This window comes from Hyperoodon ampullatus (genome assembly GCF_949752795.1).
Source record: "Hyperoodon ampullatus genome assembly, chromosome: 16".
NCBI classification, from domain to species: Eukaryota; Metazoa; Chordata; class Mammalia; order Artiodactyla; family Ziphiidae; genus Hyperoodon; species Hyperoodon ampullatus.
Genome location: NC_136929.1, coordinates 53,264,195 through 53,286,785, shown reverse-complemented (window position 1 = coordinate 53,286,785; position 22,591 = coordinate 53,264,195). Strand labels below are relative to the sequence as shown.

The window sequence follows — 22,591 nt, the reverse complement described above, 5'->3', positions numbered from 1 at the left end:
AACTGGGAATATAGACGTGAGAAATACTTAATGCTTCAAAGAGGAGGCAGTTTTTGAGTTGAGGCTTTAAGGAACTGGCCTTAACAGTTTGTCAGGAAAAGTGGGGAGAAGGGAAGAAAAAACTTCCCAGGAAAAGTGCACACAATTGGGCACAGTGCTTAAGGAATTACCGGCAACTCAGGGCAGCCTAGGGTACGTGACTGGAGTAGCTGACTGGAGTGCACCCATTTCAACAAACATTGTTGAACACCTAGTAGATGCTGCTCACTTTTCTAGCATGAGTGACTGCATCAGGAACAAAAGAGCTAAAAACCCCAGGCTTCATATTTATATTCTAGTTGCTAGTGAGAGAGAACAAGATCATTAAAATATGTAGTCTGGGGCTTCCCTGGTGGCGCAGTGGTTGAGAGTCCGCCTGCCGATGCAGGGGACACGGGTTCGTGCCCCAGTCCAGGAAGATCCCACATGCCGCGGAGCGGCTGGGCCCATGAGCCATGACCGCTGAGCCTGCGCGTCCGGAGCCCATGCTCCGCAACGGGAGAGGCCACAGCAGTGAGAGGCCCAAGTACAGCAAAAAAAAAAAAAAAAATGTAGTCTGTCAGATGGTAAGTGCCATGGGGAAAATAAAGCAGGGAAGGGAGGCAGAGTGAGCTGTATAATTTTCATAGGTTGACCAGGGAAGGCCTCCCTGAGAAGTTGACTTTTGAGTAGCCCTGATGGATAGTAGCCTATTTCCAGCCTCTTGCTCCTATAAACATGCCTTTTATATTTTAAGTTTTATCTGTATATTAAGTACTCTTTTTCAGGTTTTTGAGATCCTCTGACTAACCTTGAATAAACAGCAATAATACCTAAACTCAAGTGAGAGAACAGGACAAATAGACCACACCTTCATATTCATCCTGAAAGAGTAGAAGAGATTTGCCCAGGAGACGGGAGAACTTTTCAAGTCCCAAGGTGACCTAAGCTGCTGATATCTTGGAAAGGTGCAGTAGTTGAAATGCCCGCCAACACCAGTCAGAAAATGCTGCATGTAATGCCTCTTCAGCCTCATGTGGGAGGCTCTCCACGGTGATTATCCTGACACAGTTCATAACGCAGTGAAAAAAACAATTGCCATTTTATACCCACTCATTTATTTAATTTGGAGTTTAAGAAGTGTGCTAGATACCGGAAGAGAAAAAGTGGCCAGAGGCTGAACTGGCTGTGCAGTCAGCTGTCTTCCACTCACCCCGGTGTCCTGGACAGCAGCTCTTTGTTGCTGTCTTCCTAATGATGTCTTACACGCATTTGTATTGGAACAGCTAGGTATATTATGGAATGGCATTCAAAATCTCCATCAAATTTTAAGGAAAAAACTTGAGATGGCGAAGAAACGTGCTAGAGGACTGCTCTGTCTTCTGCCTTCTGATTCCTCAGAGATATTTGTTCCTTCTCCTCTGCCATTAAAATGACACTGGAAAATAGGCTGGGGTTGAAATGAACTCTTTAACTTTCATTGCTGAAAGCAATACATATTATTTTTCTTATGATTCAGTAGTGTCTTCCTTTAAGAACACCTATCATAAAAACTTAGTAAAATAGGTATATTACAGAAAACTTAAACATAGTTTTTCTTTAAGTTAAGAGTTCTCCAAATAGAATGCTTATTTACATACTGTTTTCTATTTGACTCAAGTGGTTCAAGTGTGATAAGTAAACCAGAGCATTGGGAATTGTTTCAAGATGATGAACAACCAGAAATTAGGATAAAATAATTCATGGATTATAGTATACTAAATACTATTATGGTAATACAAAATGCAACTTACATAGTAAATTTTAAGCTGTAAGTATCACATGAGAGGTGTATTTTGGGTTATTAACCAAAAGAGGCATGCCTGACCAGTTTCGTGGAGAGCTGGTGGACTTAAGTCTTCTCTGACTTAGATAGTCAAAGGCTGTTTATCATTTGTCTTAGTGATCAAAAATATTTATTTTAACTTTATTTTGAATTGCCTGTGGTAAAATATCTTTTGATATTTAAGTTCATGCAAGATTCAGTTTCTGCTGTGTCAAAGGTGGCACATTATTAGTATGGTAAGATAAGTTTACTTAAATATATCATAAATTTAAGCTCAGCAAAGGAAGGAATGTTTACTTTCACAGATACTTATCCATCTTATCTAAAGCAGTGCCCATTAATAGATGTTCAATAAATATTTATTGAATGAATAATTATGGTATATCCTGATATGAAAATATATTCACTTAATTTTTGACTCTATCAAACTTTTATGTTGTTACCCAATTAACGAGGCATTTAAAAATATAAATTACTAGATACTATATTTTCTGATAAAGATTTATCCAGTGGATACAATATTTACCCGCCTCACACTCTGGTTTCATCTGTGTGTGCATCTTTGTACACTCATTTAGTTTTGTACTTTAATCTTCATTTCATTTTATTCCTTTTCAAAAACTGATTAGAAAATGCCTTGTTTAATGTCAGAGGAAAAGTTAAATAAGAGGCCTGCATATTGTTTTTCTTTTTTTGTCTGGTAAAGGGGAAATGAAGTTCCTACAAAGAAATTAGGTCATTTTGAGTCCCTAAAATTTACCAAGCCAGAAAGCTAGTTTTCAGAGTAAAGACAAAAGATCCTGTGTTTAATATTCTATCTTAGTATATTTACTTTTAAAGACTAGACAACTTATAAAATGTTCAGATTTTGTTAAAGTATTTGATTATCAGCATGGCTTTGAATATTGGAGGAATTTCTTTTTAAATAAGTGTTACTGTATTGCTAGGAGACGTGGTAAGGAGGGTAAGTAGATTTTGAAAACTATTTTGAAAATTTTAGCTTCCATCAGATGACTGTTTTGCTGCGGCTATTTTCTACCTGCTGTTCCCAGAAGAGCCTACCTCTGGAGAGCTGCACCACAGTAGAATTCCTTCCATAAATACTATCCCCCTAATGTCTTCCTTCCTTTTATGGTTGTTAGCATTTTATGCATCTGGACATAGTGATGAGTGATTGACAACTAAATAAACTATTTGTCCTCCAAAACAAATATTTTAAGAGCTGGAGTCTTTTTAGTCACTTTGGCAGAAAAAATATTTTGCTTATCTTACTAAAAGGACTTTTCCCTCACAGCATTCAAAGCACATATAATAATAATGTCTCTCTCACTTTTATCTTTCTTACTTTTTACTCTACTGTATTTCCTCATATGTTCTATTTTGATTCCCTCTGTAGAGATGCGTAATCTTGGGTTTCAAGAGTTTAAGTGATTGGGACTTCCCTGGCAGTCCAGTGGTTGAGACTTCACCTTCCAATGCAGGGGGTGCGGGTTCGATCCTTGCTCAGAGAGCTAAGATCCCACATGCCTCACGGCCAAAAAAACAAAACATAAAACAGAAGCAATATTGTAACAAATTCAATAAAGACTTTAAAAATGGTCCACATCAAAAAAAAAAAAAAAGAAAATCTTAAAAAAAAAAAGAGCTTGGGCTTCCCTGGTGGCGCAGTGGTTGGGAGTCCGCCTGCCAATGCAGGGGACACGGGTTCGTGCCCCAGTCCGGGAGGATCCCACGTGCCGCGGAGCGGCTAGGCCCGTGGGCCATGGCTGCTGGGCCTGCGCGTCCGGAGCCTGTGCTCCGCAACAGGAGAGGCCACAACAGTGAGAGGCCCGCATACAGCAAAAAAAAAAAAAAAAAAAAAAAAAAAAAGAGCTTAAGTGATTGACCAAACTAGGAGGACTCAGATTTAGGCCAGTGCTGGTTTTCAACTAACACTGCAATAATCATAGTTAATTTTTGTCTTCCTTTTTTTGTAGTGTATGGCAACACTGCTTATATTAATGACTGTTTCTGTTTGAGGGCTCAGGGAAGTTTCTTCCCCAACATGGCAAAATAAATTTGTCTTTCAAGGCAAGGTAGGAAGGGAGTGTTCAGAGAGCCCAGAATATTTGTAGACATTAATTTATTCTCAAATTTAATTAATTCTCAAATTTTTTGCATCCCCTGTGTCTAAGTACCACTCTCTCTTTTATTAGTGATAATCATTATTAGTACTTATCTTTATTTCATTACTTGCTTTAAAATAAACCTTGTGGAAGTGATATCCTTGTTTATTCCATGACTTCTTCACTTGAAAATATCCTTCAACAGCACTTACTTCTTAAGTAATGTTATGCTTGTATCTTATTTGTGAAAATTACCATTTAATTCTATTTTTATAATCATCCCACTTTTTAAAATATTGAGCAAATATTTGTTAAGTGCCTCCTAAGTGCCATATTCTATCTTTCCTTTCTCATGCTTGGCTTATAATAATGAGTGGACTGTTACTGTAGCCATCTCTATTTTAATGAACTACAAATTTAGAGAAGATTTCTATTAGCTATTTAAAACTCTTGTGTGTCTTTTTTCTTCCGTCACCCTTGTGTTTAACTATTATTGTTTTTCTAAAAGACAACTAACCATAAACCAATTTAAATACTTACTAAAATAACTTACTAAAATATTATCCTCAAAGTAAACATTGCTATTTTGAGATCTTTTGCTCCTCAATAAATTCGAAGATATTAGCTTAATGTACCTTTATAAGCAACATCGCAAGAACGGATTGTGCTTGCTCTCCAGAGGCCAATTTTCTTTCATTTTAATAAAAACCTGGTCTTTATTCAATCTAATTACTTTTTATTGAATCTGGAATCATTTTAAATTACGATTGAAACATTAATAACTCCAACTTAAAAAAAAACTTTAAAATCACAGAGTTAAAAGAAGACTAGAGTTTAGCACCATATTTCTTTGAGTAGCCCCTTTATCGACACAGGCTTTAATTGATGGACTGCTTTAATTTGTAAGAGAGTAAGAAGTGCGAACAATTGGTGCTAACATAAATGTCAGCAATTAGCTGAACATTCTAATTAATTCCTCAAGCATTGCTGATAACTGTTATGTACTGGAAAGACATCCCTTTATTAAACTGTAGGCTAAGGAAATGTTACTAAGATGTGTTTTCTTCTCAGTATTGTTGAAATTGTTGAGTCTGTTTCAACTTTTATGAGCTTATGTTTCAAAGCTGTTATTGAGAGGAACAAATCATAATAGAATTGAAATTGTAACTAATAAAATATTCTCTTAGGGTCGTTGCTTATTTGTGTGGAGAATAAATATCTTTTGATCCAAGATGCTCCTAAATACAAAGCAATGATTTTAATCAAATATTTTCTGAAAAAGAATCATTATATTGTCTTTGAGTCAGTTCACATGCTACTTGTGACAATAGTCATCTGATCATTTACTGAGTTGAAGTTTATAATATTGTAAGATACCTTGAAAAACAAGCTTTTTTCTTGTTGTATGAAGTACTAATCAGAAGACAGTAGGTTCTTTTCTTTTTTTTTCTTTTTTCTTTTTTGCGGTACGCAGGCCTCTCACTGTTGTGGCCTCTCCCGTTGCGGAGCACAGGCTCCGGACGCGCAGGCTCAGCGGCCATGGCTCACGGGCCCAGCCACGCCGCGGCATGTGGGATCTTCCCGGACCGGGGCACAAACCCATGTCCCCCGCATCGGCAGGCGGACTCTCAACCACTGCGCCACCAGAGAAGCCCAGTGGGTTATTTTCTACTCTTATATAATAAGGGACTTACATATAAGCCAACCCATTTTTTAAAAGTTGAATGTAATTTTACATATTTTACTATCCTTTGCAATCCTTTGATGTATAAGACAAAGGACCAATAATAAAAATAGAACGAAGCCACTTTTTTCCTTTACGCTCCTCTGTCTCATAGCCTACTCCACTGAAACCCATGATTCCCATTGGAATTTATCCTCATTTGTTGTCCCTTTTGGGAATCATCTGATTGATGCTTGTTCTCTCAAACCTATGGTTTTTATTTCTAGCACAAAAGTCTTTTGAGAAATCTAATTTGGCAAATTGTATGCTATCAGAATTCAAGTGTTATAGAACAATATCATTTGCCTTTTTAAAATTGGAATTCAGCTTGAATTTCCTGTTCTTAATCTGCTGTGAATCACTCTAATTATTAGGGTAATGGCTGAATTTCCTTTCTGCTGACAATGATACAAGAATTCCTTTTTCCATTTCGGTGCTGGGAGGTGTCATGTTGTTGCCCATTAAATATGTGACAGCTGAGGTGTGAAATTCACTATGTTGCTGTAAAAAATCTGTGTGAACACGTCTCTCTCTCTTCCTCACTTACCCCCTTCTGTATTGCCAGGATATTAACAGTGAATTTAAGTGATATTCATTAAACTCTGTTCTTATTTGTTTAAAACCCTAAAAAAATTTTAGCAGACAAGAGCATAAAGTATATCCTACAGTAAACTTATGAGACCCAGGAATACAAAAAATGGATGTGTGACTATATATCATTATATTGCATAAGAAACATTTTATTCCTACTAAAGTTGATAATCACCAATACATGTCACAATATATTTTCACTTTCCTTTAACATCTCTCAAGGCTTTATTTTAGATACATTTCAATTTGAAGGTTAGTGAAGATAAAAGAATAATATTGAATTCTTTATAAAGTGTAGTGCTAAGGCTATAGAAAACAGTAGATCACCAGACAGGCACCAGGCCCATGAGAGCCGGTATCATGAGGCTAGGAGCTTGGAACAGAGGTCAGGAATGGCAATAGGCCAGACCTCCAGGGAGTAAATTAAAGAAACCAATCACTGTTTAGTCAAGTTAGAGGGAGAAGCCTTTCAACCTAGGTGCAAAAAAGTCAGGTAGTCTAGAAATTGTAAATGTCAATAATCGTACTGCCAACATACTTGCTGAAGCCCTGGTAAATGAGAACTCTGATGCAGAACTTTCCTGCTACAGTAATAAGTGTAAATCCAACTCAATTTGAAATCCATGGTGGATGTAGACCATCTCCCCCTCCGTCCCCTGACTAGTCAATCCTAAGTGTACGTCTCAACATGACTGTACCTTCTGATATACACTCATAAGTGAATAAGGAAGATTCCTTACCTTAGAGTCAGCCTTAGTCTAACCCAACGTTTATTAAAGTGGGTTCTGTAGTTCCAGATTCTCTGTTAAAAAAAAAAGAGTTCCATGATCCAATATATTTTGAAGTCCATATACTGTATGTTGCACTTTTAACTTTTAACATTTTTGTTCATTTCATTCATGGATTCATTTATTCAACAAAGATTTATTAAACTCATTCTGTGAGTCAGACATCCACTAGATGCTGGGGACAGGATGAGGAACAAGGTAGATATGGTCTACACTCTGAAATCTTAACAGTCTGCGTAGAACGACAGATAGTAAAAATAAGCAACTATGATATAGTGTGGTAAGGACTGAAATAGGGGTGACCCAGGACTCATAGGGGACATACAGCAAAGCCACCTAATTGGTCTGAAAAGGGTCCACAGGGGTTTTCTAAGAAGTACCTTCTGTGCTAAAAACCTGAAGATCAAGTAGAAGTTACAAAGGAAAGGAACTTTTAGTCACAGCTGCAGAAGTAATGATCACAACAAATAGTTAAAGCTGGCATGTAATTTTACTCTTTCTATCTGCCATATATTGTGCTAGATACTTTCCCAAGGGTTCTATCAGTGATCTTTCTGGGTAGGTTTTATTATTTACTCAAAATCATATAGAGTAAGTGGCAAGAACTAGAATTTGAATCCTGTATGGTCTGACTCCAAAGGGTTTTTTCCGCTACTCCACAAACTGCCTTTCAATGCAATTAACTGATTTTGATTAAATTTGTTTTGCTACGGCAAAAAATGACTTGAGTGATGTCTTAAGTTTGCTTTGGCAGTGATTGTCATGTAGTATTTATTAGGGTTTTTTTTTAATAGAATCACATTTTATATTTTAATAATTGTGATAAAATTTAGCATTTGGGTAGAAGTCTCAGAAGTATATTATGGCACTGAGGTCCGAAGTTCACATTCCAAATAGTATCTTACACAGAGAAGGTACTCAAAACAACACAGTTGTAACTTCACATTTTACTTTGAATAAGTGGTAGGGTAGTTTGAAAAGATAAGTTTGAACTCTTGTAAAGAAAGATGCTACTCACATTTTGGAAGTAATTTAATTCTCTGTACGACATGATCAGGATGGCCGTAGGATTTTTTATTTTTTAGATAGAGTATATGTAGAAGGTGAAGATATGAAATTGATCTCCTTAAAAAATGTCTGGACCTACCTATAACCAACAGCCTATATACACACATTTTTGGCAAGAATATTCATAGGTGATGTGAACTTCATATCTCATCATGTGTGGAGGTGCATAACATCAAGATAACTCACTATTAGTACTTTTGAGAATCCTGATCTAAAGGAGAGTCAGATAAATAGTAGTAGGTAGACTTAAGAAAGTAAAATGGATTGCCCTAATCCTAGCAGAAATGTTCAAAATCCCATGGTTCCTGGAGTGAGGTGAGACAGTCTTGCTTTTGCACCTAGTGATGGCAGATTGGGCCAGAAAGTGTAACTCACAGACCTGCTGTAATTGGCCACGTCAGCATGCCAGTCATCACCAAACTCACCATCAAAATTATTTTTAACTAATCTAAATATTGTATATAAAATACAAATATATATTTTTAATTTCTCCTTTTCACCTTCAGGGAGTTATTTTGAGGAGTGAAATGGTCACAAGGGAAATTACTGGAAGAAAAAAGAGAAGTAAAGAACCTGGATAATCTGTAAACATGGATTAATTCCCAAACCGTTGTAATTTATATTGACATCAACAAAATACTATTGCTGACTGGAATTTCATTTGCTTTTTTAGTCATTTTAGAGAAAGCTGGATGGGGGTGAAAAAAGAAATGCTCTTGTGTTTTATTTTATTCGTGATCAAATGTCAGTTTATTTCCTTACTTACTATAAAATGTGTTGGTTTAACTTTAGGGACACCACGGTCCAAACCCTTACTCTTCAGCCCTCTGTTAAAGATGGACTTATTGTGTATGAAGACTCACCTTTGGTTAGTAATACAATTATATGAATATTCTCAAATGTATTTTTTTGAATGATAATTATATTTCAGCCTTTGAGGGTGAGAAATCTCCCATTGATTCCAATACGTTTCAGTCTTAACTGGAAAACACTCATTCATATGTCATTAGGAGAGTGGATATTTGAATGCAAATTACTGGGAAAATAACATGTTTTCTTATTCTGTTCTCTCTCCAGAGTGAGAGATTTTGATATCCTCTAATGATTACTTTTCTATTCCAGAATTTTGAAAAAAGAAAGAGGTTTGCTGTTTTCAGATGTACAGACTTCGAAATTAGATGCTTCTAGAATGTTTTTAAAAATGATTTTAATTAATAAAATATTCACCCAATGTTTTAGGCAGCTGAGAAGATCATTCCTCAGCTTTTCACATAAGACCCAAGGAAATCTGGCCTGCCAGGCACACCTCTCTGTGTAGATAACTCCTCGGCAGCAATGGCACAAATAAGCCACCATGAGAACCTCTGTGGTCCAGACCCCAGCGATGGGAGTCTTCAGGACCTCCTGCCTGAATTCAGCTAGATTGGACCCGACTTTTCTGCGAACAAAGATGTGAAGGCTGGAGTTAGGAGTAGAAGCTACACGTTTTCTCTCTCTCTTTTTTAAATTTCAGCTTATTTTTACGCTAAAATTAAAAAGAAAAATCCTTATTCATTTTTTAGAATATGTAATAAAATATTTGTGGTAGAGAGAATCATCTGTGTCTTGATCTATATTTCCTTAAAATTATTTGCCAAAATTATGTAATGATAAAAGTTTATGATATGGTCCATTTTATATTTCTTACTATGTAAAAAAATAATCTTTGGGTTTACATTGAAATTCATTGACTATCTCCTCCTATGCACTCTTTACTTTTTTTTTTTTTTTAATTTTTGGCCATGCCGCTCAGCTTGCAGGATCTCAGTTCCCTGAACAGGGATTTAACCCGGGCCATGGCAATGAAAGCACCAAGTCCTAATCACGAGGCTACTAGGAAACTCCCTCCTATCCACTCTTTAAAAATGTTTTTAAGGATTTTTCCGAATTTTTACCTTTCTTCTAATAATGTCACCACTTAGTCATCTAAGACCTAGAACTCTTTCTTATTTTTCCTTTCACTTCTTCCCATCTAATCAGTTACCAAGGCTATAGATTATACCTCTGGAAAACTCTTCAGATCAATATAATGCTTTTTATTTCCATTTTTTTCCCCATACCCCCTTCCCTAAAATCAGGTCCTCACACCACTTTTTTACCAAATTGTTATGGTACTCCCCTTTTAGTCTATTCCGCATATATCTACAGGATTAAATGTACTAACGTGTAGCTCCAAACTCCATTGTTATCATGTCTGAACTCATAAATCTTTAATTACATCCTATTATTTAGTGAGATAAAGCACATATTTTTTGGTCTGGCAGGCAGGTTTTTAGTAGTAGAGACCCAATCTACCCTTTCAGATCCTATTCTCTCTTTTCTTACATTTAACGTCTGCTTCAGCCAAGATAGATATTCATATTCACTCTTCGCTCCGTGGGCTGCAGGATTTCTTGAGTTTGACCATTGATTTTCTTTGTCTTGACTACCCATCTCCTCACCATACATACTGATCTCTTAAAATCATACACTCTTTTAGAGCCATCACAAGTGCAATGTTCTGATATCCAGTATTGATTGTGATGTCTCACTCCTCTTAACCCCCATGGCACTTTAATTTCTCTATTCGTTATACTTGTTTTAATACTCCCCTACCCTGGGGTGTGAAATGTTGTGAAGTCTGCCACATAGGGATAATTATGAAGCTGAAGGAAAATAAAGTGATTACTGCAGAGTTAGCAGTTTAGTAACTATGAGAAGCTTTTGGTAGAGATCCATAAATTTTGTTTCCGGCTCTGCTACAGACATTTTTGTGATAGTGTATTTATAACTTACATAAAACCATCTATTATAAATCCAAATCAATGAGTGATGAAATGTTTAAAACGTTTGCTTTCATTTTTTTGTTTATGGTAAATGTTCTGTCTTCAAAGGTTAAAGCAGTAAAATTGGGTCATGTTCTGGTAGTAGATGAAGCAGACAAAGCCCCAACAAATGTCACCTGTATTTTAAAAACTCTAGTAGAAAATGGAGAAATGATTCTAGCAGATGGAAGGCGCATTGTTTCAAGTGAGTATAAAAAAGCAACTTTTCTTTCAGTGTATGCAATTTTTACATCTCCGGTATCAAATCACACACTTAGCTGGCTATTTATCTGCAAACAACAAGCATAAGTTCAATATAAGTCAAGTTGTCTGTATTGACAATTATTTGTAAAAATCAATATGTCTGAACCTAGCTTTGTCAGTTTTACTTTCTTATCACCAGAGAGCATCTTTGAGCATTTCAATAGTAGTTTTAGGACAAATCGGCTTCATAGTTTTTCTACTCTGAGAATACAAACATATAATCCTTTGTATACTCATCTCAATTATTTGTGTGCAATTTATTTTCTTTCATTGTTATCTGGAATTTTTAAAGCTCTACCACATTTCTGTTACTCATAATATTAAAATTAATGTTATTATTAGCTCAGTATAATTAGAAAAAAATTGCTGGGCATTTTATATCTGTCATATATATGTATGAATATATCAGTGTGTATACAGATATTACACATACCAGCTTCAGGAAAAAGTTAGTTATTCTCTGTTTTGGAGTATCTTCCTCCTTTTATTTTATTTTTGTTGTTGTTGTTAAGGGAAATGTCCATAGATAAATCTCATAAGTCTGTTTAAGCTACAAGGAAAAATTGTCTAATGCAATGTAAGAACATTTTCTAGTTTCTAATATAAAATTTTTGTGTCATGAAAAGACTTGAAGATCTATAACTAGCCATTAAAAATATACAGTCAATAGTAAGGTAACCAAACAAGTTGAGACTAATAACTGAAATCTTCAATATTCAAAGAGAGTATAAACAGAAGAGTCCATAAAAATGTGCAAGTGCATCACCACAGAGACTTCTTTTTGGACACTGTCATTGCAAGACTGCTGTTTCTAAGCCTAGGAAACTCAGCACTAATAAAAGTAGTCTAACATTTCAGTTTCACAATGAATTTATGGGAAAAAATGAGAATTCGACTTAAACAGCCTGATTACTATCTTTTAGAAAGATCATTCAGACTCTTAAGATTAGAATGCTTCCTGCCCTTTTTAGAGGCATTATGAGGACAGTGAAATGGAAAGCAAGAAAGAATTGCTGAAACAAACTTATAGTTAAACAGTGACTCTCTCCTGGTAACTCTTTACATTTTTTTAATATTTTTTTGAAGGATAGTCTAGAAGCAAAGGAGTCATCATAATTCTTAAATTCAAGTTTGATTGTAGATGACATTTTAAACACAAGAGCAACTGAAGCTCTTTTGAACATGGTTTCATAAAACATCACTTCTACAGCTATGTTTCTCATTTTCTTTGCCTTTTAAATTTTTCATGTTTTATTGCTATTTTTATTTTAGTTAACTAATTAAGTAAATTTTGTGTGTGACCACATACCCTTGTATTTACCACTACTGAAATTAGTGGAGATCAAACGTTAAAACTAATGGTGGTATTAGTACATGAATATATGGCACATTGAAAGGTTACTTTCTGGTATCATAAAAAAATACAAGTATAGGTTCTTACAGACTCATCTCAGATAAAACTCCAGGTGTTTCACAAGTATCATTTCTTAAAGATGGACAGCTAAGATTTAAATAAACCCAGATGACAGGTGTTTCTTCTTAAAATAACCATAATAAAGTTTTTACTATCTTAAATTATTGTTTGGATTAGCAGTTCTATCTGAAATGTACATCAGCAAGTAGTATATAATATTCACTTCCTTTAATACCTTAAACATTTGCACGAAGAAAATTCCAGTCAACTTGAAATTATGTATTTTAAGAACTATGGTGGTAGAATCCCTTGAATGGAAATTAATCACCTTTGCTCTAATGAATTGACTAGGTGGTCAAGACCTTTATTCTATGTGGTTAAGTTTCAGGGTGCATAATCTAAACAGGAATTACTCCTTAGCTACAGAATGAAGGCTTTATGCAAAGTGATGCAGCTGCTGATTGGATAAAAACTAAAGGATGTTTGGATTATCCTTTGCATATTCTTTGGATTATCTATTGTTATAGATTCTTTTTTTAAAAGGAATAATAGCATCTCAAGCCAAGTTTAAGTACCATAAAACAACATTTAGACAAGTTTGCTTTTTAGACGTGCATTTAATTTACATAAAAATGCAAGTTCCCGTATAGTTTAGTATATGCTTTATCAGTATTCTGTTCCTAAGCAAACTTTCTCAAAAATGTTTTGTTTTCTGCAGCCAAATTGTTACAACCAGATTTCTTAGAGTTGTTTTACCACTGAACAGTATGACTACTTATGTGATTTTAAAGGCTGTAACTTGATACTCTTAAGAATTATTAAATATCTATAAAGAATAAATAGAAATTATGTTTTTCAGATTCTGCATTAGTCAATGGAAGAGAAAATGTTGTAGTGATTCATCCTGACTTTAGGATGATTGTTCTGGCCAACAGACCTGGATTTCCGTTCCTAGGCAATGATTTCTTCGGTACCTTAGGTAAAAACAATATTGATAATAATAATAAAAACAATAGCAATAACAGTAAAATATTGTCTTAGTAACAATACTGTAATGGCTATCACTGAATGCTATCATGTGCTGTCATCATCACAGCTACCTTGTGAGAGTATTTGTTATCCCCATTTTAGAGAAGGAGCGTATATTCAGAGAGATTCTTTTTTTAGGGTCACTCAGATAAGTATTAGAATGGCTTCATATCTATGTGTTTTCTTACACAACTAAACTATACTTTGTTATTTAGGGCCTCTTAGAGTAAAACACAAAATAAGGAATGGTTTTTAGTGTTTGGTTTTCATCACATCCCCCTATGAAAAGATTTGAGGCCAGCTCTGGGGAGACTGATTCTCATTGATTGGAGAGGCCCTGGGATAAACTGAAGCATCAGGTATGGAGAAAAGGGAACACTCTTGCACTGCTGGTGGGAATGTGAATTGATACAGCCACTATGGAGAACAGTATGGAGGTTCCTTAAACAACTACAAATAGAACTACCATATGACCCAGCAATCCCACTACTGGGCATATACCCTGAGAAAACCATAATTCAAAACGAGTCATATACCAAAATGTTCATTGCAGCTCTATTTACAATAGCCAGGAGATGGAAACAACCTAAGTGTCCATCATCGGATGAATGGATAAAGAAGATGTGGCACATATATACAATGGAATATTACTCAGCCATAAAAAGAAGCGAAATTGAGCTATTTGTAATGAGGTGGATGGACCTCGATTCTGTCATACAGAGTGAAGTAAGTCAGAAAGAGAAAGACAAATACCATATGCTAACACATATATATGGAATTTAAGAAAAAAGATGTCATGAAGAACCTAGGGGTAAGACAGGAATAAAGACACAGACCTACTAGAGAATGGACTTGAGGATATGGGGAGGGGGAAGGGTAAGCTGTGACAAAGTGAGAGAGTGGCATGGACATATATACACTACCAGATGTAAAATACATAGCTAGTGGGAAGCAGCCGCATAGCACAGGAAGATCAGCTCGGTGCTTTGTGACCACCTAGAGGGGTGGGATAGGGAGGGTGGGAGGGAGGGAGACGCAAGAGGGAAGAGATATGGGAACATATGTATATGTATAACTGATTCACTTTGTTATAAACCAGAAACTAACACACCATTGTAAAGCAGTTATACTCCAATAAAGATGTTAAAAAAAAAAATAAAGAAAGAATAGCTTCGTTTCTCTGTGGCAAGTAGGTAATTCTGGATACTGGGCATTCCATACTCAATGTGAAGTGAGCTCAGTCTCCTAGTAGGATTTTTCTTTGATTTTTTTTTTTAACATCTTTGCTGGAGTATAATTGCTTTACAATGGTGTGTTAGTTTCTGCTGTATAACAAAGTGAATCAGCTATACATATACGTATATCCCCATATCTCCTCCCTCTTGCATCTCCCTCCCACCCTCCCTATCCCACCCCTCTAGGTGGTCACAAAGCACCGTGCTGATCTCCCTGTGCTATGCAGCTGCTTCCCACTAGCTAGCTATTTTACATTTGGTAGTGTATGTATGTCCATGGCACTTTTTGATCTAGCAATTCCACATAAGGAATTTAACTAGGGATATTCCCCGTGCAACGATTTAAGTACAAGGATAGGCAATATAGCATTGTTTATAGTAGCATAAAAAAGAAAAAAGAAGAAAACAAACCAAATGTCTATCCAAATGGGACTGAATGAAGAAATTCTGTTATATCCACACAGTATATTACTGTGCAGCTGTTACAAACAAACGGGATAAGTTTACTCATGCTGATAGCAGAAAAAATCCTGGAAATATATTAAGTGAAACAATAAGAACAGTGTGTGTAGTAGTCTACCATTTGAATTAATAGAGACTAAAAGGCAAGGGGGATATGTTACATGAATATGCTCGACATGCGGAGAACTCCTCCAGAAGCACACTCGTCTCTTACCTCCTCTTACCTCGCTGACCCTGCTTCCTGCTCTGCTCTGTGCTGCTCTCAGCACTCACGCTCTTCCAGCCGCTCCACTCTCCTGCCTCTTGAACACGCCAGCTGTGCTCGCCTTAGGGTCTTTGCGTTAGCTTTACCTGCCATGCTCTTCCCTCACATATCTGCATTTGCCCAATTGTCACCTTCTCAGTGAGGCCTACCTGACTGACTTCCCCCACCATCACCATTTCTGATGTCCTGTAGTGTGCTTTTTCTTTTTTCCTTGAAACATACAGTTTCTAACATTTGTAATTATTGTTTATTGTCTCCCCATGCCAGAATATAGACTGCATGAGGACAGGGGTTTTTGTGTTTTTGATCTCTGAGTTATATAAAGTACGTAGAGTACTACTTGGCACATAGAAGGCATTTAATACTTATTTGATGAATGAATGAATAAGGGTTCAAATATAGTTTTGTATTAGTGTTACATTTGATTTTCAGTAAAAAAGACAAAGGTGTTCTTCACATTTGTATTTGAATGGGTTTAGCTTATGAGAGACAAGCATGAAGTTGTCATGGTTGCATTTTATTCAGTTGCTTTCATGAATATATGATAACAATAAAATAATGATTTGAGTGGTTTCTAAGTCAAAGTAAGTTCTAAATATCCTTTCTTTCTAAAATGAACATACCGAATAATGCAAATCTATTTACTTTAGCTTCCTTTGTTCCCTTGTCCTTTGGAGTATGAATCAGAATTATGTGAACTTTTATATGAGAAATTCATTTCTCTCGAGCATAGATTATATTTTCTAGTATGTTCTCAGTTTTCTAAATTACGGATGAAATATTTTGTGTTTCTACATTCCTTTTTCTTGATTTTAATTTAGACATTGTCTCTGCAGGTTTACTTTTCCAAAACCTACTTCTAAAGTATATTCTAGCAATCTGCACAAGATATAAATTGTTTAGAGAGTGATGATACTAATTTCCCCTTTTTTAGTATACATGAAGAGGCATGCATATATGTATATAATTTCTGAAGGTATTCATCATGTGTTAAAGTTAAAAATGCAGTCTCAGAACCATATGAGGAGTATTTTCCAATTAATGGAAAAAGAATATATTATCAAAACTATATACGTTTGTATGTATGCATTTTAAAAAATACTAATATGTATGGAAAAATGAAGACACTGAACTATTAACACTGGGTGCCTACGGGGGAAGGAGTGGGATTAGCAGAGACACGAGAGGACTTCTCTTTTTTGCTCTTTGTATTTGAATATCTCCCAGTGAAATTGTATTCAAGTATTATACAATTTTTAACAAAAATAAATCTATATAGAATAAACCACACATCAGTCAGTTTCATTTTCTTTTGTTTTAGTTATTTGCCTTTTTCTCTATACCTATTTTTGGACAGACTTTCTGTGCAGTTTTACACATTTAAAAATAGAAGTGCTTTGGTGAGCAACCCATGGCTCTTTTAACGACCATTCTATATTTCCTATGGCATTATAATGGATTAGTTGCATGTTGAATGTGAATCTTTTTTCTCTTGTAGGTGATATTTTTAGCTGCCATGCAGTTGATAATCCCAAACCCCACTCGGAGCTCAAGATGCTCAGGCAGTATGGCCCCACTGTGCCCGAGCCCATCCTTCAGAAGCTCGTGGCTGCCTTTGGAGAGCTGAGGAGTTTAGCTGACCAGGGCATTATTAACTATCCTTATTCTACCAGAGAAGTTGTCAACATCGTCAAGCATTTACAGGTATGGCACATGCCTATGCTAGAAGTTTAAAAGAAGCTGTCAATCTTGTTTTTTAGACTGCCTAATTTATACAAAGTCTTTCCTTTTCTCTATAATTCTGATTCAAGTGATATAATATGAAATGTCCATAATCTAAATGAACATTTTCTGTTTAACTTTGAATTGACTTTGGCATGGTTCTGTGCCATGGCCATTACCAAAGAGCTAGGAAATTTGGTGGAGGTTTTTTGCACGGGGGGCGTGGGAAGACAGGAGAGTGAGACAGCAGGGAAACTTTACTACTGTTTGACTTTAGACAACAAGCATATGGTATCTGAGTGAAAAATATTTTCATTTTGAAAAAAAAGACTTGGAGATAAAAAACAGACTGGGAACTAACAGTATTGATTACATACCTGTAAATACTGTGAGAAAATTTTATAAGATGGAGTAAGTGGGCAGGAGAATGGAATTCCTTGTAGCCATTTGTGATGCATAGTCCACCTTGGTAAAAAAGACAAAAAGTCCATGTAGATTCTACTTTTATAGCAAATAATGGTTTCCAAGCTAACAGTCACAACCTAATGACTCTTGACCTCTGCTCCATCCCCATCCTCCAAGGAAAACCTAGAAAGGAAAATAGAAAGCTTTGTTCTGCCTGTAAAACCATGCTAAGTCCAGCTCAGATCCCAGCGCCTAAAGAAAATCAAGACAGAGGCAATAAAGGACCCAGACGACCCCACCAGTGTGAAGTTAGCTGTTAGTAGTACTTGTTTTCTTCCCTCTGCTCTTCCCTATTTCTCTATTCTCTGTACTTTTTACATTCTTCTTCCCTTCTTTTCTTGTTCCTTTATCTTTTTTTTTCATTTAGTCATAGACTTGTGGCTTCTCTAAATACTTCTGTATAGATATTCAACACTCTGTTTTATTTAAATAGCGTTTTTAAGTTTGGTCAATCCAGTACTCATTTTAAAAGCAGGAGATTTCAGAAAGTGGTGGAAGTCACCAAACACCAGGATCTGAGTTCCAATTTAACATTTGAGAGAAAGAACTGTTCCCCCTCAAATTCTGATATTTATTTAAAAAGAAAAATATTAAGGGCTACCCTGGTGGCGCAGTGGTTGGGAGTCTGCCTGCTAGTGCAGGGGACGTGGGTTCGGGCCCTGGTCTGGGAGGATCCCACATGCCGCGGAGCGACTGGGCCCGTGAGCCACGGCTGCTGAGCCTGTGCGTCTGGAGCCTGTGCTCCGCAACGGGAGGGTCCGCGATGGTGGGAGGCCTGCGCACCGCGATGAGGAGTGGCCCCCGCTTGCCACGACTGGAGAAAGCCCTCGCACGGAAATGAAGACCCAACACAGCAAAAATAAATAAATTAATTAATAAACTCCTACCCCCAAAATCTTCTTTAAAAAAAAAAAAAGGAAAAAAGAAAATATTAAGTCATCAGAGCAAACCTTCAAAGAGAAAAATATTCCTCCTATCAGTATTTATTAGTTGTCTGACAAGGCTAGTGAAGAAAGGTCTGGTAAAGTTCATTTGATCCTTATTGTTCTGTCAGTTTGGGAAATCTTTATAATACCGTGTATTTTATCACATGGTAATAAGGGAATTTTTATTTTTTATTTTTTTTGAATACAGAAATTTCCCGCTGAAGGTCTCTCCAGTGTGGTTAGGAATGTGTTTGACTTTGATTCCTACAACAACGACATGCGGGAGATTTTGATTAACACTTTACACAAATACGGGATACCTATTGGAGCAAAACCTACCAGTGTGCAGCTGGCAAAGGAGTAAGGCAAACTCACTACTGATAAAGTACCCTTGAGTGTTACTGTTCTGGTTCTCAAATGCTGATTATTCTGAATCTACTGTCATAATCTACTAAACAGAGTTGGTGTGGAAATTACTTTCCATGAGTAAGCACTTCAGATATATGTTGCTATTTGCTGGCTGGATTTCAGTTAAATAGCATTATTTATAGGTCTGTAAATTGAGAACTTCAGTTATTTCGAATGTCCCATGAATAGATGTAATGTAATCAAATAAAGGGAAATATTTGTTTCTTTACAGCCTCTGTCCTTTTGTTGAATTCCTATGACTCTCATTTTTTCCTAATCTAGTGCAAAATCATTGTACAAACATGAAAGCTACATGAAGAGATAATATGTATTTAGTTAAGATGTTCTATTTATGTCACCGTATATTTTTCTGTTATGACAGTTTTCTGAATTTATAATCATATTAACTTGAAATTTTGGGGTTACTTATTTCAGCTTGACAGATGAAAGAGGCAGGGAAAACAAGTGAATTTTGTTTCATGTGGGCTAGTTGCCTGCCTTTTATTTTGTAATAACAGGCTACGTGCTTAACAAAGAATCTTGCAAATATGATGTTGTTGACCAGAAAGATAATTGACAGTATTTATTAGTAGGGTAATTAAGTCAGTGCAAATTCACTAGAAAACAGTTTTAAATATGCATAACTTATTGATAATGCATCTAATGCTATTTTTGTCTATAAGAAAGTCAATTATCATAAATTCCCAAGGGACAGAAATTACCTCTAAATTATTATATAACTGTCATCTCATATAGGAGGAACTCTCTACCTTTCTTAAAATTTGTTAAATATAAATTAATGATTAATCCAGCTATATATGTATGTGTGTGTATATATATACACACACATACATATATATTCTAAGTGTTTACATCATCATTATTTATTTATTCTTTTAAGTTATTATAAAACTTTTTAGAATATATGCCAATAAAAATAGTTAAAGCTTTAACAATTTCTTCAAGGATTTCTTAAAGAGAAACAAATATTTCCCTTTAGTGGTAAAAGAGCAAGATGGAGTTATGTTAGAAATTATCAATGAATTGGTTTATATTATTAATAATTAGTAAATTTTCTTTTTGAGAAGAGTGATTTGGTGTCAGTTGCTAATATATACACTTTTCTGTAAAATATTATTTTACTGATTGATTACCAGTATTTATGGGCATTTTGAAACTAGTTTGGTAATTTAGTGGGTATGGCTTATCTTCTATATTAGAGAGTTCAAGAAATGTCTTTGATATGCAAACTTCTATTAGTACTCATGTTTTTTACTTCCTTTTTATAAATTATATCTTTAGTTTCAATTGGAAATAAGATGATTTTTATTACCATTAACAAATTTATATAGAGTTCTAACTTCATGGAAACCAGGCTTGTGATTTTAAAATAATTTTTTTGTACTCTTGTACAACTTGAAATAAAAATTCAAATACATATTAGTTGGTAAGATCAATCAAAAGAAAATTGTTGGCAATTTAAGTTTTAAGGAAGACAGATAAAATGATTTAACTTATTCATTAATGTCTCCAGTTCTAAACTGAAAAATTCTTGCCATGGCTTGTTCATTGTTGCCATGGCAAGTTAATTCCAGCTCTAGTACTTATTTATGAGTGGAAGCAAAAGGACATTGAGCCTGGAAACAAGATGGTCATGCCTAAGACCAGGATGGAAAGAACTAGTTGTCCACCCACTGTGTATAGCTAAAAATAGACTTGTAGCCCATGTGGGGGATGTGTGAGTTTTCCTTCAGGGTGGAGATCATAGTAGACTACGATTTGCACATTCAAAGCATTTTTTCCTCACCTGTAAATTGCAATGACTTGAGCAGCTCAAAAGTAGTGATGTTTTATTACCCTTTAGTGAAATCCACAGGTTCCATATGTTTTATTTGTATCGAATTATCAGCCTTGTACTTTGAGAGGGTAACATGGTAAAGTGAACAAAGCAATGTCCTGGGAATTCAGCAGTTAGTCACATGTTCAACCTGTATGTCTGGGTCAGACTTGAAGAAACAGATTTTACCCTGTTTGTAAAATTGAGAGCATTTTATTCTAGATAGCATAACCATATACCTTTTCACCTAATTAATACATTTTTTAGAATGAAAGGGCACTATTAATAATAACTCTGTAAAAAGAGATGTAAGATAAGACTGTCCTAGTGAGGCCAGAATATATTTTCATCTTTATAAGGTTAGTAAGGTTCATTCCTATTCTGACATCCTTTGCATTTTAGCATAATCTTAATTTTCTCTCATCTGCAAAAACAAAAACAAATTAAAAAGAAGTGATACTAACACTTTCTATTTCCCCCCTAGAAGCACAGTTAATAGTCATCACGTAGACCTCTGAAGATTTAAAGTTGGCCTCATGCAGTCTTATGATTTGCTTTGACTTTTCCATACCTTTTGCTAAACGTTTTACTTCACTAGACCTTTTGCTAAATCAGTTCTTTGAGGGTGCTCCTGCCCATCCCTGGAGACACTGTGTTACTAAAGAAGATCCACATTGGATTTCTGTCCCTAAGGAAGAAGGACCAAATGTTTTAATTACTATTAATATCCTTTTGCCCTGAATGAAAAAGTGTTGCTGTTAATTTTCTTGTTCTCTGATCCAATTTTTATTCGATAGGAGCAAAATTACATTGAACCCAGAATAAGATGTTCACATTCACACACAAGATAGGGATGGAGAAGTAATTGACCATCCACTGCATAAGTAAAAAGAGATGTAAGACAGATGTTGTAGAAGAGGGAAGTTTTCATGTGTCTTCTACAGCACCTTCCTCCTCAGCTGAAATCAGAATATACTTTGGCTGTTTGGTGATGTCCCGTTAGTGCTCTTTAGTGAAATTCCTAAGAGAGATCCTGTCACTTTCCCTTTTATTCTCCTAAATAGTGCAGTGATGCTACCTATCCCATAGGTCTCTGTACATTTTTTTAAAGGCCTATTGTGATATTATGAGAGGAATAGGATTTATCTTATTTACTAAACCTTTGCTAAACCTGGTACTTGTAGGCTGCATCCTACTGGGCTGTTATCTTACCTTGCTCGATTGAGACATAAGGCAGCTCTTCTTCCTGATCTGTTGAATGAATATATTCCACATCTTAGTATTGGGATCAGAATTGGCTCCCTAGACACCCGCATTGCATTTGCCCTTTTCCACTAGTACTTCCTGAGGTTTTTCTGTTGTTTCCTTTTAAGTTTCTAATACACAGGAAAGGTTATGCCAGAGAGATGGCAAACATAATGAAAATAAGGAGGTGCACTGGGAGAAATTTAGGCAGAAATAGGAGGATTTGGCTTAAACTCTGAGCTCTTAAAAAAATAATCTGAGCTTTTGAGTTTCAAATGTCATTATTGGGGGAAAAAAATACACACACACATACACATACATACATATATATGTATAATTAAGTGCAAACATCCAACCA

General features: G+C 35.6%; 1 protein-coding gene across 1 annotated transcript in view; it reads left to right on the top strand.

Annotated features, from left to right (window-relative positions):
* VWA8 (von Willebrand factor A domain containing 8) overlaps positions 1-22,591 on the top strand; it is a gene marked incomplete at both ends in the record, with an annotated part of 368,930 nt that overhangs the window by 198,049 nt on the left and 148,290 nt on the right. The window contains 5 exons of the mRNA XM_079721796.1: positions 8,911-8,986; positions 11,031-11,166; positions 13,499-13,618; positions 17,129-17,334; positions 18,952-19,103. Of these exons, the coding sequence (XP_079577922.1) occupies positions 8,911-8,986; positions 11,031-11,166; positions 13,499-13,618; positions 17,129-17,334; positions 18,952-19,103 (690 nt within the window). The remainder of the gene's footprint in view (positions 1-8,910; positions 8,987-11,030; positions 11,167-13,498; positions 13,619-17,128; positions 17,335-18,951; positions 19,104-22,591) is intronic.